The following is a 19,072-nucleotide window of genomic DNA, read 5'->3' as shown; positions in this document are numbered from 1 at the left end:
AAAAAAATATTGTAAGATCAATAAATCCAAGTACACAAAACCACCTATAAAATAAAAATTAAAAAAAAAATATTAACTATTGGTAAAGAAATGACAACATTAATCAATAGTTATTCTATAAGATTATAAAGGATTTAAATCCTTTTATATGAATAAGTAAATAAATCAAAATTTAACTGATAACAGCTCCTTTGAAGAATTAATGACTGTTCATTTTTCATAGAAATATATATATCAACTTTTGTATGACATGTTGATACGTTTTACTTTTCAATTCTTAAATATTTTCTTGTTTTATAAAACTACACGGATATTTGATAAAAACCAAAGGTTCTATAAAATAAAAAAAATAAAGCCATAAAATAGAACTCAATTGTTTATTTATAAAAATCCATGGTTTAAACAGATTCTTGGACTGGTGGCTCATAACCTTCAGGCCTGTCTACTTGAACACCTGTTTCTTCGTCAACAACTGTTGTCACACCTTCGTCACTGTGGAATTCCATCAATTTACCAATATCCATACGTGGTTTTTTCAAAACTTTGACCTAAAATAAATAATGTAAACATCATCAGCATTCATAACATAAAAACATTTGTTTATGGGTTAAAAAAAAAAAGTACCTTGCGAATAAAAACATCGTGCAATGGATAGATGCTTTGGCATTTCTTTTCAATTTCCTTAGCAATTGAGTCAGGTCGGAGCTTATTCACTACTTCTTTTAAATCAGATTTCACTATTTCTTCAGTAATAGTTTCTACCATCTTCTTTCTTATAGCTCTGACCTGAAATAATAAATATACATTATATACATAAATAGTAAAATATATTAATTATAAAATATTTATATATAAAGAATTTTTAATTTGAACATTTTCCAGCAATTAATTTGAATTTAAAATTTATTTTTTATCAATTTTCTATCAAATTTATTTTAAGTAATCTGCCCATCAAAAAACGCATTTTTGATAACGAATCCAAATGAATCAGTGTCAGTTTTATAGTTAAACTTTCTTATTAGACAAAAATTAGAGTTCAATTTCAGTGTAAAACTTGAAGCAATAAAAAAGTTTTGATCAGCACACATTTGCATTCTTTCAATAGATAGTATTAAAACAAAAATAAGTTAAATAAAGAAAGTTTTTACCTGAGTGTGTTGAGCATAACATGTTTTTCTTGTGGACGATTGATCTTTTGATGTAAACCCAATACAAAATACACGTAATAAGTATCCATCAGTAGTCTTTACATCAACATTAGCTTCAATCAGGGTTTGCCATTTCTTTACCATTGATCGCAATTTATCAGTGGTAAGATCCATTCCGTGGAAATTGGTCAGAACATTTCTGCCTTTAACATCTTCAGCGATCAATTTGAATTTACGGAAACTCCTCTCAGCTCCATCATCTTCTTGCAAATCGGCAAGCGAAACTTCAAAGACACGATGCTTAAGACCTTCAGATGCAATTTCTAAAAAATTTAGAATAAGCATGTTATTATACAATTAACAATAACAAAAAATTATGCTCTTTAAAAACATTTATTATGTATCGCATCATTATTTATAGACTTAAGTAATATTGCTGTGCATAATATATAACCTCATAGTTAATTCATTAGAACTTTGGATAAAAATTTTTTTTGAAAAATAAAATAATTTTATTAATATACTTTATATTTCCATTAATATATCTATTTAGGTAGCGCATGAAAGACAAAATAATTTACAATATACAACATGATTATGCAAGGAAAATAAATTATTCAAAGGTGTTACATTTGCATAGCAGAATTGTTGGCATTAGAATCAACTATACAAAGATTTAAAATAAATGCTTTACCAATTAGGACAATAAACTAGATATTGTAATAATTAACAGCATCAGTCATTTAAATTATTGATAACACAATATTTGAGTCCATCATTTAACAACACAATACTTGACCAAATTAAATTATAATAAATATATTGATACCAATTTTTCTTTTGAACGAATAAAACAATATTTTAATTTGTATACAACAAAATAAGATAAACTTTAAGCATAAAAGATTATATAGCTTAACGATGGTTTGAATGAAGGGGCGTCTAGTGACACTTTAACAGTACCTGCTAAGTATAAATATTATGTACCTATATTATTTTAATAATTTAAATATTTAAAAAACTATCATTTTTACTATTTAAAAATAATATAATGTAATTTAAGAAGCCATTGAGTGAAATTTAAAAGTAGAAAGCTGGTAGCATACAGTATTTCATCAGTCGATAAATTGAGTTTTTCTATCCCTGGTTTAAAAAAACGTGTATCAACACGTATTTATACAAAGCTTTAAATTTAACGACACAACGTCGTTTTGTTAAAATCAACAGAAGTTACGGAAAAATTATTAAAACACTTACTTGTTCCCTGTGTACGATTGACGAGTGTTTTACCAACATCGCGGTTTGTAAACATGCACGGGGCACGAACATTGTACCAATCCTTCCGTGTGAACGGGTCGATGCTGAAAGAACGAAATACAATACATTAAAAAACGATTTAAGTCAAACATTCTAGGATATGATAATTTATATACGTAAGTTTGGTTACGTTAATCAAAAATATGTATACTTACATCTTTTTCTTTAAGCCTTTCTTGCCACCTTTGGACAGCCCTTTGTTTTTGCCAACAGCCATGACGGAAAAGTTAGTAAATTAAATGAACCCAAATAATCCGAATATCTGCTAAACTATTTCAAATGAAATAGAAATTGGGAAGCATACAATGATTCCAACGTGGTTTGAAAAAGGTAGATATCGACACTTAATGGCGAATAGGAATATTGCCGACGAGTCACATACGCATGCGCAAAATGATTTAATCCAAAGACATCGTAAATGTTTTAAGGTTATCTAAGCAAAACGAACGTGAAACATTTATACAAATGGCGCCAAAATACGAAATTTTGAACACAAATACAATTTATGTATATAAATATTTATAAACGACATAAAATTTATATTTTTATTTTAAAAATTTGAATAAGTAAGAGCTTAACCCTTTTATACATTTAAACGTAAAAATAACAGACAATATTGAGCTATAAGGCTATTAATATGCTTTAAAATTAGGATAAACGTGTATAAAATAATTATGACCTTCTCTAATGATTTTGTGTAGCATACTTTGAAAGAAAAATCTCATATTTTTTTTTCTTAATTTATCCATGAACACAACAAAAACTATTATAATTAACATTTTAAAGAAAATTTTGTCCAATGACTGAACCATACTATACTTTATAGTTTATATCTAGTTACTAAAGAGTATTTACTATAGTCTAAAGTAGTGTAAATTTGTAACGCTGTTAGATAAAATTCTATAGGTTATCCATTTATCGATAAGACAAGTTTCTATCACCTATACTTTTTTTTTAAATCTAAATTTTTAAAATTACATTTGTAACTTGTACTGTTTTATAACGCGATTAGTAGTGATTTAAGTCGATAAGATAAAACTATTTCACATTGAGTTTTTGACAGGAGAGTTGAAGGGTTATATTATTCATACATCGTCTATGACACTTGAATTAGTAATTAAGACAAGTTCAAAAAATCTTTTCATCTTGAAAATATTATAATTCCTAGAAATGGATGTATGTTTGCATTTGCCAATTTCCCATGACAATTAATAAGTCACACGGAGTCAGGGAAAAAATTTTGAGAAAGTTGGATTATTTTTTTACATATATGGAAACCTAACCTATTTATTTACATATGGTCAATTATACTTATACATTATATTTTCATGACATAAAATTCGTGAGCGTATCAAGGTTCAATACTAATTTGAAAAGAAATTAATTGAAAATATTGTATTTGATGAAGTATTATTACATTTGTTACAGTAGATACAACCGTATAGGTATACTTATGTTTTACTACAACGTTAATAATTTATAATGTTTATATTATTTTTCATTCAGATTTTTATGATAATCATAAACTATTTTAATAGATGAGTAAGAGTAATGCAGAAAGGACCTATATAGGAGAGCTCGAGATGAGCCTTTTTCGGATGCGATTTATCGATTAAACTAAACACCTTTACGCTGGTCTATATTATGATTGTATTTTTTTGAAATTTATTTATCCATTTTTCAGACTTATATTTTATCATAAGTATGTGCATTGTTAGCTATGTATACACTATGCACAATGAATGTTTCCATTTGCACAAATTTAAATTAATTTTGTTCATCATAACATAATAATTAATAATTATTGATTAGCTAAAATGTTTATTTAGACTAAAGTGGTTGAAAGTGATAAACAAGTTATTTTTAGATATATCTATTGAAAGTTAAAATAAGAATTGGGATATAAATTATAATTTAAAAAATTATAATTATAATAATCAATTATACGAAAAAAGTGATAATAACTTTAGTAGATAAGTATAAATTTATATTATATCTATGTATGCAAGCTATGCCGTCACCTCGATCACAGAACAATATAGAAATTACATTCAATCAGCTGGGCGGTGTACTGTATCGTCTGTAACCCGATCGGTAATATTACTATATTGGTGATTAGTTTTTTAAATTTTTATTTTTTCTCAATTTTTACGATCAAAATTTTAAATTTTTATAGCAACTCATCTGTATACGGAAGTTAAAAACAAATTAATAACTCAAAACAGAACAATATGGCTTGTAATATTGATCAGTTTTTAGATCAGAATACACCGAATAATGAATTATTAAGAGGAAAATATATGAAGTAAGATTTAGTAATATATTGTTGTATGTTAATAAAATTAAAATTAATTATTTAACCTTTAAACATTCGATTTTTTTATTTAAAAATACAGTTTTTATTTATTTATTTTTATTTTTAAGTGTATTAGTACATAGTAAATTGAAATTGAAATCAGTAAACACTCTGTTTCGAATGATACATATGTATTGTAATATATCATTTAATATTGTAAATTAAATATGAGTGATTGTTTAAGTTTTCGGATTTAAATTTAAATTAATATTGGTTTTACAGAAGTTTTGGTTATCATTCTCTAATGCATAGAATGCCAGATGTATTTTCTGCAATGATTGATTTATTAAAAGCCGAACAATTAAATGTGGTAAGAACTTAATTAACGTGTTTATTTTTTTGCTTAAACTAATAATATTTTTATTTTTTAATAAATTTTAAGATATTGAATAGACTTGCAAATTCATTAGGTATTGTTTAGTTTAAAATATAAGAGGTAATAATTATAAGACTATTAAAGCTATTCATCATGCTCACTTATATTTTATTTTTAAAGACAAACAAAGAAGAAATAACTGATGTCATTAACAAATTGGAATTACTACTTTCTGAAATATTGAACAATAAGCCTCTACGAAAAATTGATAGTACTTCTACATTATCATTAATGTGGAATCAATTATTAGAAAAAAAGTTTAACTCAGATTCTGTTGTAACATGGTTTGAAACAGAATGGCTTTTTACCGAGAATTATTTGTACATAAGAATAAAAGAGATTTTCGAAAAAACGTAAATTATATAAATAAACGAATACACTTACATACATTTTTAATGGATTATGTTTAATATACTTGTTTACAGGAAAACGTTGAAAAATTATGACCCTTTTAAACAACTGAAGTATAACGCTTTTAATGAATCTGAAACTACTATGATAGCTATAGCAGAATTTTTAATTCTCCAATTTTCAAAGAAAGAATTGAACAATAGAAATTTGCAAACGATTTTCGTACAAATGTTAAAGGTATCTTTTTTTTTTTTTAATTGATCTTATTTAAGCCCGGTAACTAAGGCCAATAATTTTGGATAGGAACAGTAGGTTTTTTGTGTAAAGTTTGTTTTTAAAGTTTGATTAGTACGGTTGGAACACGTGTGTGTGTGCACCATGGATTTGTCACTAAGAACTTAGGTGGTCACCCATCCGAGAGCTAGCGACGCCTCCTGATGCTTGATCTCAGAACACATTAGTGACTGAGGTCAATCACCATGCCACACCAAGCGACAAATAAATGTTTTATATCATTGAATATATTATATTTAATGTTATGACTGATCACAAATGATAGTTATTGAAAATAAAAATGTATTATTGTCATAGTTCTTTGTACTTAACATGTTTTTATTATTTTTTTTTTGAAAGATTTGTTTGTGGGGAAATAGATTTGATTTATCTCTTAATATTGGAAAATCAATAAACATTACTGAAGATCCGTTGAAAGCTGTTGTATCTCTAGATAAATATATTTTGGCTGATCATTCAGATGAAATTTGGAACACTTTGAATGTTTCAAATGACAAAAATCCTAAGATAATTGGTAAATAATATATTAATGATATTTAATAATAATTTATTGACAATTTGTTTTTGTTTTCATTATTATTAAATTTAAATAGACTTATTAATCTATTGTTTTTTACTATTGTATAATATACATACATTTAAATTAATTAAATTATTTCAGATATTATTTTGGATAATTCGGCTTATGAACTATTTACGGATATGTGTTTGGCAGACTTTTTTATTACTTATGGATTTGCTGAAGTCATTGTTTTTCATGGAAAATCTATTCCTTGGTATGTGTCAGATGTAACAAAACCAGATTTTGAACAGTTTTTAAATCGCTTAGTAAAAGAATGTACATCAAGTTACCTTCAACAAATTGGAAATAGATGGAATGATTATTATAAAACTGGTTAGGTTTAATTAAATTTTTGATTTTTTGAGTAAATTGACTAAGTATTTAAATTTTAATGACTGTTTTTTACTTGATCACATAGGTAAATTTGTAATCAAATGTGAGGAATTTTGGACCTTACCTCACTGTTACTCTACAATGGCCACTGAAGATTCAGAGTTATATAAAAAATTAGCTTGTTCCCAATTGTTAATATTTAAAGGTTAATTTTAATTTATAATAAGTTTATAGATTGGAATACATTTATAATAATTAGTTTTTAAAAATAATCTAAAAAATTAAATATTGGGTTTTTTGATTGTATCAAATATAAAATAGTTTTTAATTCAAAGCAATTAAATGAGATTAATATGATATTTTTTTGTAGTTTGTGTAGAAGAAAATTTTTGATATGATTGTACTATATTTTGTTAATTTTGATTTTTATAGGTGACTTAAACTACAGAAAACTAATTGGAGATATTAATTGGTTGCCATTAACTACGTTCAAGTCTGCCTTGTGCCAATTTCAACCTACAGCTGTAGTAGCTTTACGTACTTTAAAATGTGACTGTGTATGTGGCCTCAACTGTGACTATGAAACTAAAATTGATGAAAATGATAAAAATAATAATTATCTTAATTCCACTAATTACTGGCAAGTTAATGGTAAATATGCTGTTGTACATTTGAGTAAATAGTTGGTATTTAATAAAATATTCCTATGTAGTGAATATCTATTGTTTGAGCTTAAACTTTTGCGAGTTATAACTTAAATATTGTTATGTAATTACTTGTTATATTTTTAATAAAGTGTCTTATTTACATTATATTTCTTATTTTTTAATTGCTGAGATAAAAGTTTATCCAAAATCTAAAATGAATTTGTAAATTATTATGAATGGACAAAGTGAAAGAATAAAAAATAGAAGTTGAGTCATGACTCATGATTATATGTTTTGAAGTTATAACAATCAGTTTGATTAGCATTACAATACAATTTACAAATATAATAAATCAATAAAATGTATAGAATTATTTATAATGATTTAATAATGATATTTACATACAATTTTTTTTATTAGTAATTTTATAATATAGTAATAATATTATAACTTGTAAGAATATAAAATTGCTGATTACTTCCAAAGCAAATTTTTTCAATATTAGTTTCATCAAAACGTCTAATGTAAATACTGAGACATTTAGTTATAGAATAATTGTTAACAATATTAGTTAATTAAATTGATATTGTTCAACTTATTGTTATAATGCACTTAAAATTTAAACTTTTGTATTACTATTTGAAATAAATCTATAAAAAATGACATTCCAGAATAATTTAGTTCTAGGTAACATGTACTTATAATTATAAAACAAAATATAATAAATATTATTAGATCATTACTCATTAAAATAAAACTTGATATCATTTTAAGGCTGTTAAACATTATGTTTTAATTTTACTAATACAATATTATATTTGATAATAATTATTCCTTATACATATTATAGGCTATGGGCTATAATTTACTAAATATCATTGCTATTTAAGCTATTTTGTATAAATAGCCAAAACTAAAATTTGTAAAATATAATTACAATAATAAAATGGAAATCTGTTGAGTATATATATTAATCTGATGTTAATGATGTTTCTATGTTTGTTGATTGCTGGAAAAAGATTAACAATCGATCATTGGTCACAGAATAGGTATATTATAAAAATATTACTTCATAATATTGATATTGTTATGACTGTTATGAGTTTATGACTAAAAAACATCATTAAAAATAGGATTTTTTGTTATACTCTGTATTAGGATTATGTTTAAGCTTATAACCACGGACTAAGATATACAAGACTGCTAACAACTGGATAGCGGGATAAAGGGGGCTGTCCAGTATCTATGAAAAGTAATAGGTGATGCGGTATAGGATATCTAATCTGTGTGCTTATGTCGCTTATGATATAACAATTTATTATTATTATCTCAATGAAAAAACTTATTATTGATAATTTTTATCACAGAATATTATTATTCTGTGATTATATCAACCTATTTTTATAGTTCGTAATCACTGATAAGACAAATGTTAAGCTTTTAATAATCTTAATAGATAATAGTTAATAAATTTACAATTTACATCGTTCGTTGCTCATAAATGTTAAATTGTTAACAATTTGTAATTAACTTATTAGTTATATTTTATTGAAATTATTTTCTACTCTCACAAGTCATTGACTGAGTCTAGTAAGGATTTTATACGATTGTTTGGGATTTGAAGTGTTGAGAATCATGTCCAAAGACAAGATTCAAGAAGGAAGAGAGTGTATGGATAAAGCTGCGAAATAGTAAAATCATTTTTTATATTCTTTCGCCTGAATACTAAATTGTATTTCTTTATTGATTGATACCTAATGTATCGTTTTGTTTCAAGTCTGAAGACATCTTTTTTAAAATGGGTTCCTGATTATGATAGCGCGGCTGACGAATACTCAAAAGCAGGTATACTATATACTATAGTATAGAGTACCAGTAGTTACATTAAAATTTATTTTTATTATGTAGTCTGTAGAAATTTAAGTTACTCAAGTGTTTGATGAGAATTAAAAATTATGTTGAGTCAATAATTGATATAAGTTAATAATGATCCTATGATATTAATTTAAAATAACTTAATAATTGTTGGTTATGGCGATTTTATGAATTGGTAATTTAACATAAGTTGAAATTTGAATAATAAATTTCTCTTATTCTTATATTTGAAAAAAAAACTTTTAGCTGGCAATATTGTTATACCTTTTAAAATATAAATCATCCTTCAAATTTTACTTAGAAATTACACAAACTTGTTCTTAAATTAAAAATTATTTTTAGAATTTTTAACTGACTTGAATAGACCTATAATCAGCCTAAGAAAAATAAATATGTTCTTTTGTCTACAGTTGTTTGCTTAAATCTTGTTCCTGAAATGAATAAAGAAAAATTATATTGTCTTTTTTTTTCAGCTACTTGTTTCAGAGTTGGAAAATCATATAAAGAGAGTAAGGAATGTCTTATCAAAGCATCAGAAAACTATTTACAAAATGGATCGTATCCTTTATTTACAAACATCAACATTTTTATTAAAAGATATTGGTTATCTTGTATGATCTCTACTGCAGATTCCAATCTACTAGTGGTTATATGTTCTTTACCGTGGCAAAGCAATTAATAGTTATTAATACCTCTTCCTATATTTTATTCTGTATTCATAAATTTCAAATGCCAACATATTTGGTAGCAGTTTAAGCCAAGCATATTTTTTGAAAAACTAACTAAGTTTTCAAATTTTTAAAGTACAATTTCTATAACCTTTATGGTAACTTATATTGTGGTAGAGGAAACTTAATAATAAAATGCATTCATTTTATTTTTTCAGGGACACAGCAAAGTTTTTTTTTTTAAATTAAAAACATTTTAATCAATACCTAGCTTTTTGAATAAATTTTAACTTTTTGACAAAATATTTTATGAAAATTGAAATTGAAGCTTAAGTAGATTTAAAATCTTTGTATTTAATCTAGATAAACAGCATGGCTTAATGACTATGTTAATGTTATAATATAACTAGTATTAAAATGTAAGATACAACTGAATAGTGTCAGAGATTGTATACTCAGTTTGATGTTTAGTGAGTAAGTGTCTGCATATATCAAATCACTTAATTTCTAATGACATTGATGTCATATTCTTATGATAGTTATAATTTACATTCATTTAAAAATTGAAAGATATCTTAGTGAGTAGCATTATGAGTAGAGGTTTTATAGTGAAGAACAATATTGTTATGTGAACATTGTATTGTTTATATTAACCAAATTAAATCAATATCTGGTATATTTGTATTGAAATTGCATTTTAGGTATTTCTAATTTTAACTATACATAACAAAAGAATTGTAATAGTAAAGTAATAACTATAAATATGAATGGAGTGTGTTTTGAGTTAGAGTGCATACTGCAATCACAATGCCAGTAAAATGTACATTACTAGATACCAAAAAAGTTTATTAATTTATCTTAACACTATTCATACTAGACTTTTCCATGCTGCTAAGTAAGTTACCACCTCAGTTTTTGTTTCCATTTTTCAAAACTGATAATATGTTTGTTTAGATGTATGGATCAGGCAATTATAATGTCTAAGGAGATAGGCGATATGAGTGAAGTGTTTAAACTGGCTATGAGAGCCAGTCACTATTATCAGCAACATGGATCCTCTGGTAGTGCATCATTATTGTTGAACAAAGCTGCAGATATGTTACAACTATCAGATCCGGAATCAGCTGTTAAGCTCTTGAAAGAAGCTTCAAACATTTCTGGGGTGTGTTGAATAAAAGTTTACATTACATAACTTAATTTAACTGTTTAGAATGTAGCAAAAATCTTTTATTTGGAAATAATATTTTTTTTTAGACTGAAGATTCGATTGGACAAGCAATGGAGTATACACACAAAGTAGTTCGACTGTTGGTAAAATTAAAAAGGTAGTGTTTTTTATTGATTTATTTTTATTCATTAATAGTACTCAAAATATTTTTTAGGTATGAAGAAGCTGAAAACGAAATAAAACGTCAATTTGATCTTGTTACCGAAGGAGGCCCAACATCTAACATGGGTAGAATAACTGTTGAACTATTTTTATTACAATTGGCTAAAGATGATAATGTGGCCGCTAAAAAAGTATTGAATGATTATGGAATGCAATATTGTGAACAAGCAGAGGTACAAATACATTGTTATACTTTTGTTGTAACAAGATTAAACACTAATTTTTGTATGCCATTAGATTCATATGCTTGACAGCATTGTAAGTGCATATTCTGATCATGATGGTGCTCAAATCAAAAAAATGTTGAACAGTCCTTTTATTAAGCACATGGATGTCGAGTTTGCAATACTTGCCAAGGATTTGGCTGAAAAATGTATAGTGGAACCTGTATGCTATGATTGTTATTGCTATATGTTCTACAATTATTATACTTAATTATATAAATTTATTCATGATTATTAAATTTATAGAACGAGCAAGTTACCAATATTGAAAATGAAGAGGCAGAAGGATCATCAACAGACTTTGGAGGGAAGCTTTGTTGAAGTAGAAATTACCTTTTTATATTCTACCTTATTTATTCAAATTGTATTTGTCTCTTAGTTTGAAAGAGTTTAGGCTAATAATTTTATTCGTCCTATAAATCTCAGTAAGTATAAGTTTTAAATATTAAATATAAATACAATAATTAATAACTTACAATTGCATTAAAAAGTAAGAGCAAGTAATATTATCAAGTACATTTTAAAATAATTTTAAGTTGCACAATAATGCAATAGAAAAAAATAAGTTACCTTGACATTGATTATTATCTCAAAAACAAAGTAATAATTAAAAATTATAATTTATAGTATTATAATAGTAAAATAATTGTTAAAAGTTGGTGGCAATGGTTTTTGAAAAGTAAAATTATTAAAATACAAATACATTTATAAAAATTAATTAATTATTATTGTTTTTATGTATTTATGATTTAGGTTAAATGGACTAACAACAATGAAACATTGCCATTTTAATTTTTTCAATACCTTTGTAGGTAGGTATGTACTTTTGAGGTTGAATTTTGAATTGTTATTTATTGATGATATTATTGTTTAACTGTAAATTTATGTAATGTAGATTATTAAAATATTTATAATACATGAACATTTTTTTAACTAATTTTTAAAACATTAACTTTATTATTATATATCAGTCACAATTGCATGTGCAACATTCCCAATTAAATAATGTATTTTTAATTACACTCTACTTTGTTTATGATAAGGCCAACAATGTAATTTTAAATTGTTTAGTATGTATTTAATTAAACAATTATAGTAAGTACTTGAAATAATACGCTTCAACTAGAAAAATATACACAATAGTTATTTATAAGAATATAATTGTATTCAATTTTTAGTTTCAATACAAAATATATTATTATACACTTATAAATTTGTTTGAATTTATTATTGTTTATTTAATAAATATATATCCTACTTCTAGTATAATTTACTCAGTCTTATTACAGTGCACATTAAATATAAAAAGGACGGAATTAGTTTTAATAGTAAAATAATTTATGAACAAATCTTGACTTGAGTAACGTGCTATCCTAACATGAGAGGTGAAATAATTCAAAAAGAAAGTATAACCTCTTTCTTACACAGTGGACAGTAATTTAATGGACCCATATCTATGGTAGTTGCACTCCGTTTGCATTGTCTGCAACACCAAAGAGATTTGATGTCTGTTAATGGTTGACCCGTAACAATACTGGCTTCTGGTTTAGTTTTACATTTTGGGCATTTCAAGGACCTGTAACATACATAAAATATCCTTGTGGATGTAAAACCATTCAAGTGTGGATGTATTGGATATTTTAAAAAGTGAAAAGAAATTACCAAGCTGGAAATTCGTCAAAACAACTGTAACATTGAATGAATAATGGAGTAGAGTCTTTGGGAGCATATTTACTAAAAATGATCAATGACAATTGATGGTAATTTTTTTTCTGTAAAACAAAATCAACAATTAATAGGATTTTTAAATACACAAATTAGTACTTACTGAATCTATAGTCTCGAGTTTCATAAAAGCTCTAGATGCGATATTAAACAAGCCATTTGCTATCGCTGCCAATGCTATGATTGAATATATTTGTTCTGTGTTTAACAAATCTTCGTAGTTACGAAGCATTAATGATGTCCATAGAGCTAAATGAAAGTCTCCTAAAAACAGGTAGTTAGAATATCAAAACAGTACAAATTTTATTAAAACATTAAAAATATAGTGAAGTATCAATTACCATTGTACAGTTGTTGTTGGGCGAGTATTAAAAAATGTACAGATTCAACAATATGCCAACTGTTTTCTATAATTTCGGCACGGGATTTAAACGGTTTAATTCCAAAATTGTCTATTACAATTTCTTTATCAACTGGTTAAAAATTATTAAATTTTATTAAAGAAATAAAATTAGATTAAAAACATGGTAATAACTAATAATAAAACAGAAATCAATTACTCACCATCTAACAGGGTGGATCGAATGTTTTTTTCTTTGTACTCTTCAATCAATAGTGCACCGGCTAAAGCTAACTGTTTAATAATGTTTGGTTGTACATCAGATTTTATTTCTTGATAAACAGTCTAAAATTAAAAAATATGCATAAAGTATTGAGATAACAGGTTATTGCTAATTATATCATTACAGCAAATACTAATTGAGCAGCTTCTGTGTATCGTTCGCTGTTTATGCACTTGGAAACTATTGTCAACACGTCTTTAATATTGTCTAACCACTGACCACGATTGGTATCATTCATACATTTCATGTATTCATTTAATTTGTCCGTATCAAATTCAATGTCTGTTAATGTTGCTTTTGAAAACTAAAATATTCAAATTTGTACTTAGTCACAAAATAATTTATATTAAATATTCAATTTTACCTTTTGATCCATAGACTTGTCTTCAGCCATCCCACTGTTGATAAAAAATACTGAAATTATTTCTAATAATGGATGGTGTTCTGGCAGACTTTTAGCAAGGGATGCTAACGACTCGTAATCTTTGAGTATTATATAACATTCAACTAACTTTTCCGGGTTATCGGCTTTTTTATAGTACTCAACAGCCATATCCCTAAGAGTTAATAAAAAAAATTATAAAATATTAACTGCTTAGTAAGTAACTATTTATTGAACAAATTGTTTTATGTTAGTATTCACCATTGCTGATTATCTAGGAAATGATCGCCAATCCCTTGCCACGCTAAATTCATTGTGAGGCCAGAAATTCCAAGAAGTGAAGAACTTGATTTCAATAGCTCAACAACTTTAAACCAATTGCCTAGTTTCTGGTGTAAAATTACAGCCAAATCTCTACTTAGGAAGAACATGATCAATAACAGTTATTAAAAACTAACTTAAAATAAAATTTATACTTTCGATCGGCTTCAATATATAATTGTTCAGCTTTCACATAATCTCCAAAATATACAGCTACTTCAGCTTTTTGTAAAAGAATATCATTTATGTTGGCTAATTGTTTTACTAATTTGATGCCATAATAATCTTTACATTGTACAAATGCAGTTTCACTTGTTGAAAGGTCTAAAGCTTGCAATGACGCTTCAGCTAATAATCTCCTAAATAAAACAATGTAAATGATTTGACATACATACTAATTTATTAGATGTTACTTTTTATTATGAATATAATTAAATATTTCTTAGAAACAATTTAAGATCAATACAATTTTGTACTTAAAAATTAACACATTTAATCTAAAAGGATGACAATATTTTGTTGATTGTGATGAGTGAAAGTCAAAAAATTAAAGTTGGCAGGAATAACATGTTATGTTACATTTTTTTTTTAAATAAAGTTTAATATATAAATAAATAAAATTTACAAAATTATAGAATAATGGTTGAGTTATAAAAAATATAAAAGAACTTGTTCTTAATTGTTAATAACGTGCTACGTGCAATTTCAAATAATATTAAAAAAAAAAAAAAAATTACAAAACGTTTTTTTGGTTTTTAGCTGTTACTGTAAAATTTATGAATTTACATAGCATATTATTTTGCCTATCTTTTAACTATCAGTACTTACGATAGTCTTGGATGAGGATTATCATTAATAAATTTAATTGCTTCTCCAATGCTGACTTTATCTAAAAGTTGTCTTGTGTCTCGTAATGACTTTGTTTCCAACGTAATAACATAATCAAGAGAAGGGTTTTCTGGAGATTGAATAATTTCGTCTAACATAACTGCTTGAATTTCTAAATTCTTATAAAAATATATATTTATTTAATATAATATAATAAAATTAACAGTTTTCATTAATTGCAATACTTAGAAATGGATTTTAAAAACATTTTAACAATATGTATTTGTTAAGTTATCAATCTATTCTAGCCATTATAAATAAATCAAAATTATTCACTCTTAACTATATAATGAAACCATTACTTCTCGAGGCTTAGACTAATCAACTAATCTTTATAAATAATAAAAAAGTTACATTCCATTCAACTTACTTCAAAAGAAGCGATATAGGCTGAAGTGCTAATTGGTTCTTCAGGGTTAAACCCTCTCATGACATACATTCTAGTTTTCTCCATGATTGCTAAGAGCTCAGGATCGTCTGATGCCCACTTCATAGTCCATACATCTCGTCTTTGGAATGAATTCAAAGCTTCTGAATTAGTTGATTCCTTCACAACATTATCTTCTGATATCTCAACAAGTGTTAATACTCCAGTTGAATCAATGACTGCCAATCGCCTGGATAAAAACAAATATGCTTATAATAAATACAATTATATTTTAACAATATTATGGTAACAGAATTATTAAAAAATAAAATTTACTTAGAATTTGAATTTAATGCCAATTTATAAGGTTTAGAGGATAGTATTTTTCTTTCCACTAAAGCCACTTGAGGCAATGAGTATATTTGCAAAGCACAACTCTCTCTACCAATCAACAAATATTTATCACTTGCTGTTAAACAAGTTATATGATCCTTGGTCTCCTAAATACCACATTTTGAACATTTAATATTAAATTTCAGCATCTTTATAGGTGATTTACTTTTTGAAATGATGAACTTTTGAATTCCCTAGATTCTTGAGTGAGTTCTTCAACTCCAGAAGGAGTATCGTCAACATGAAACATTTTCACTTTTTTACGCTTAACTGTAACCATATAATAAATTAACAAATGTTATGTATTATATCAAGTAACATATATATCTTATTTATATACAAGTATTAAATGTATTAATAATTTACTGTTGGTTATGGATGCAGAATGTGACTTAGGAACAGTATATTGCCAAGTCATGAAGCTAGTGTGTGAAGAAACAACTACAAGAGTCCCATTCATTGCAATCCATATTGGTTCAAAATTAATATGTTTGGCTACAAAACAAATAATATAAAATTGAATAGGTTTATTTTTTAAACATTAAGTTTATTAAAAATAAAATTCTTACAATCAACTATAGTATTTATATTATTGCAAATAATGAGAGTATAAGGTTTAGATTCATCATTATTATTTCGTACAGCAAGAACACAATGATCTTTATAAGCGTCCATACATAACAATGAATCATATTTTGTGTGATAAAACTAAAATATATGGCAGAAAACATATTTTCTATTGTATTAAATGATATATTAAATTATAAGTTAGTTAAAGTACTTACTTCATTTTTTTTTATGTTCCAAAATGTAATTTCTGTAACAGCTTCTTCGTAATTTCTAAACGCATAAACGATTGTGCCAGCAAAATAACACCAAGGATAATCATATCGCACGTTTGCGAAGTAAACAAAACTATCAATGGCTAAGGTAATGCGTAAAGATGTGCTTTCCCAACAACAAGATGACACCATATAACCAGGAATTCTAAGGGTTCTCAAATGCTAAAAAATAAAATTAATATAAAAATGTATGTTATCACATCTATATTATAATGATGAATAAAATACACAAAACTCACCTCTCCGAAAGGTGAATAAAGTTGAAGCACATTGGATTCTTTGACATCTCCATCAACTATTAACGTACCAACCAACGCCAAAACACTGCCATTATGGTTCCATTTGACAGCGACAATCGACATATCGCATTCAAAAACTACTGGATCTATTGTACACTACTTTTATGAATAAACGAGTAAAATAAATATTTAGTTTTAATAAATTACTCATATCATATTGGTCTCTCATCAATTGTACATGTCCTGTTTTGTATGCAATTGCCAACTGTGGGCAGTCGTTCATATTTTTATCAAGCCAATGACAAGCAGTAATTGGCACATTATTAAGAGATACAGGTAGACACACTATGCCTAATTTTGACTGAAATAAAACCACTAATTATACTAGCCCATTTTAAGAACATTATACATACTATGAAATTGCCATCACTATCAAATATATGAACTTCGCCAGTTTTTATGGTAAACAAAAGAAATTTTGAATTTGGAGACCACTGGACTCCTGTCAACATAAGTTTTTTTAATTCTTTGCCCCAGATACGACTACCCTCAACTGAACCAACAATAACAGCTCCTAAAATGAAATTATACATATATAATTAAGTATTAACCAAATAAAGTGAATAGCTAGATTAAGAAATATTTTATAGCAGATTTACCATCCTCATAGACAATACAAATTTTTTCACCATCTCCATTCCATGCCATACCTTTGACGATAGATTTGTTACGATTATTGATCATTTCTTCTTGCCATGTTCCCTGGAATAGACAAGACACATGTATTATAAGTAAACTACGCATAATTAAGCATACTTGCACCATGTATAATTACTATTTAATATTTATACATTACCTTATACAATGTCCAAACTATAATCAGCCCATTTTCGTCGCTTGAAGTCAGTTTATTGTATTTTTCATTCCACACAATAGTCAACACATTACCGGAATGACCCTCGAGAGTTTTGTTTATTGATAGGTTGGCCTGGCCTGCTAATCCTCTGGGCTTACCATCTACCGGTGTACCAGAATCTATTTTCAACACTTTTAAAAGACCATCATCTCCACCCACTGCTATGCAATCCTGACAAGAATTCCATTCAAGACAGTTGATTTTTGTGTTGTTTGGTATAGCGATCTAAACATAGCAATCGTATTGTCACAATAATAACAACTTTTTTACAAAAATAATGATTTACCAACCTTTTTGCTCAAGTACAGGAACATAGTGAAGTATTTTCTCACAACGAAACGTTATATTACTTGTACATCACTTTTAACTCATAACTAAGGTCTGGCAAACGATTTCATTTCAGTTATTATTTTTCGAAATCGTCTTCTTTCGAGGATCAAGACCAAACAACAAAACATCCGACTATCGGTAGTCGCAGTCAAGAGTCAAGACTCCAGACAACGGAGACGACGGGACCGGTTGTTTCGATATCAATTATCTATTTAGTGCTTATCACAACGACTCATAATCAGGGTCTTAAATAGGTATCTACGTACTGGTTATAACTCATAAGTCTATTACAAAAATCAAAATATTTTTAATTCTGTAAAATACAATAATATGCTATGTGCAATCCATTTTTCAAGAACAAATTATAAATAATTTTTCTTGAGAAAATATAAAATATAATTCAAATATTTAATTATAATTGTTCGTTTAGATTTTTATATCTATTTTTTCATATCACGAACTAATATAGTCAAATACAATTATTTTATAAATGATATATTTTGTG

At 26.4% G+C, this 19,072-nt stretch overlaps 4 protein-coding genes across 4 annotated transcripts; 2 read left to right on the top strand and 2 right to left on the bottom strand.

The window, feature by feature from the left end:
- Nucleotides 1-358: 358 nt before the first annotated feature.
- Nucleotides 359-2,822, bottom strand: LOC112599669 (40S ribosomal protein S3a). The gene is made up of 5 exons (XM_025346673.1): nucleotides 2,621-2,822; nucleotides 2,406-2,509; nucleotides 1,149-1,471; nucleotides 625-786; nucleotides 359-548 (listed from the first exon to the last, which is right to left on the bottom strand). The coding sequence occupies exons 1-5, from the start codon at nucleotides 2,680-2,682 to the stop codon at nucleotides 399-401; spliced, it is 801 nt and encodes a 266-aa protein (XP_025202458.1). The 5' UTR covers nucleotides 2,683-2,822; the 3' UTR covers nucleotides 359-398.
- A 1,629-nt stretch (nucleotides 2,823-4,451) lies between these two features.
- On the top strand, nucleotides 4,452-7,529 carry LOC112599695 (protein-glutamate O-methyltransferase-like). Its single transcript, XM_025346717.1, has 9 exons — nucleotides 4,452-4,559; nucleotides 4,642-4,770; nucleotides 5,044-5,131; nucleotides 5,318-5,550; nucleotides 5,623-5,785; nucleotides 6,182-6,356; nucleotides 6,504-6,737; nucleotides 6,823-6,942; nucleotides 7,170-7,529. Exons 2-9 carry the CDS (start codon nucleotides 4,697-4,699, stop codon nucleotides 7,418-7,420), a joined length of 1,338 nt encoding a protein of 445 aa, XP_025202502.1. The 5' UTR covers nucleotides 4,452-4,559; nucleotides 4,642-4,696; the 3' UTR covers nucleotides 7,421-7,529.
- Nucleotides 7,530-8,873: 1,344 nt separating this feature from the next.
- On the top strand, nucleotides 8,874-12,397 carry LOC112599691 (gamma-soluble NSF attachment protein). Its single transcript, XM_025346708.1, has 10 exons — nucleotides 8,874-9,075; nucleotides 9,162-9,229; nucleotides 9,733-9,817; nucleotides 10,805-10,822; nucleotides 10,882-11,089; nucleotides 11,182-11,252; nucleotides 11,310-11,490; nucleotides 11,555-11,704; nucleotides 11,788-11,966; nucleotides 12,295-12,397. Exons 1-9 carry the CDS (start codon nucleotides 9,020-9,022, stop codon nucleotides 11,860-11,862), a joined length of 912 nt encoding a protein of 303 aa, XP_025202493.1. The 5' UTR covers nucleotides 8,874-9,019; the 3' UTR covers nucleotides 11,863-11,966; nucleotides 12,295-12,397.
- A 350-nt stretch (nucleotides 12,398-12,747) lies between these two features.
- On the bottom strand, nucleotides 12,748-18,785 carry LOC112599723 (WD repeat-containing protein 35). Its single transcript, XM_025346763.1, has 22 exons — nucleotides 18,528-18,785; nucleotides 18,178-18,462; nucleotides 17,981-18,083; nucleotides 17,735-17,895; nucleotides 17,529-17,682; nucleotides 17,322-17,467; nucleotides 17,026-17,244; nucleotides 16,810-16,948; nucleotides 16,607-16,735; nucleotides 16,407-16,510; nucleotides 16,184-16,347; nucleotides 15,851-16,097; nucleotides 15,421-15,599; nucleotides 14,748-14,951; nucleotides 14,533-14,685; nucleotides 14,254-14,446; nucleotides 14,014-14,193; nucleotides 13,831-13,951; nucleotides 13,608-13,739; nucleotides 13,370-13,530; nucleotides 13,204-13,313; nucleotides 12,748-13,117 (listed from the first exon to the last, which is right to left on the bottom strand). Exons 1-22 carry the CDS (start codon nucleotides 18,549-18,551, stop codon nucleotides 12,937-12,939), a joined length of 3,489 nt encoding a protein of 1,162 aa, XP_025202548.1. The 5' UTR covers nucleotides 18,552-18,785; the 3' UTR covers nucleotides 12,748-12,936.
- Between the last annotated feature and the right edge of the window lie 287 nt (nucleotides 18,786-19,072).

The sequence above is a fragment of the Melanaphis sacchari genome, unplaced genomic scaffold (genome assembly GCF_002803265.2).
Source record: "Melanaphis sacchari strain LSU unplaced genomic scaffold, SCAv2.0 Contig54_pilon_pilon, whole genome shotgun sequence".
Taxonomy (NCBI): domain Eukaryota; kingdom Metazoa; phylum Arthropoda; class Insecta; order Hemiptera; family Aphididae; genus Melanaphis; species Melanaphis sacchari.
This window is presented reverse-complemented; position numbering and strand designations above follow the sequence as displayed.

Excerpts from the sequence above, each read along its gene's own strand:
- LOC112599691 (XM_025346708.1), top strand. The coding sequence starts at position 9,020 with ATGTCCAAAGACAAGATTCAAGAAGGAAGAGAGTGTATGGATAAAGCT. Across the intron at positions 11,253-11,309 it reads CTGTTGGTAAAATTAAAAAG|GTATGAAGAAGCTGAAAACG; the intron begins GTAGTGTTTTTT and ends AATATTTTTTAG. Across the intron at positions 11,491-11,554 it reads AATATTGTGAACAAGCAGAG|ATTCATATGCTTGACAGCAT; the intron begins GTACAAATACAT and ends GTATGCCATTAG.
- LOC112599723 (XM_025346763.1), bottom strand. The coding sequence starts at position 18,551 with ATGTTCCTGTACTTGAGCAAAAAG. Across the intron at positions 17,896-17,980 it reads TTGTATTGTCTATGAGGATG|GAGCTGTTATTGTTGGTTCA; the intron begins GTAAATCTGCTA and ends ATTTCATTTTAG. Across the intron at positions 17,683-17,734 it reads ATAGTGATGGCAATTTCATA|TCAAAATTAGGCATAGTGTG; the intron begins GTATGTATAATG and ends GTTTTATTTCAG.
- LOC112599695 (XM_025346717.1), top strand. The coding sequence starts at position 4,697 with ATGGCTTGTAATATTGATCAGTTTTTAGATCAGAATACACCGAATAAT. Across the intron at positions 5,551-5,622 it reads AAAGAGATTTTCGAAAAAAC|GAAAACGTTGAAAAATTATG; the intron begins GTAAATTATATA and ends ACTTGTTTACAG. Across the intron at positions 5,786-6,181 it reads TTTTCGTACAAATGTTAAAG|ATTTGTTTGTGGGGAAATAG; the intron begins GTATCTTTTTTT and ends TTTTTTTGAAAG.
- LOC112599669 (XM_025346673.1), bottom strand. The coding sequence starts at position 2,682 with ATGGCTGTTGGCAAAAACAAAGGGCTGTCCAAAGGTGGCAAGAAAGGC. Across the intron at positions 1,472-2,405 it reads CAATCGTACACAGGGAACAA|AAATTGCATCTGAAGGTCTT; the intron begins GTAAGTGTTTTA and ends TAAATTTTTTAG. Across the intron at positions 549-624 it reads ACGATGTTTTTATTCGCAAG|GTCAAAGTTTTGAAAAAACC; the intron begins GTACTTTTTTTT and ends TATTTATTTTAG.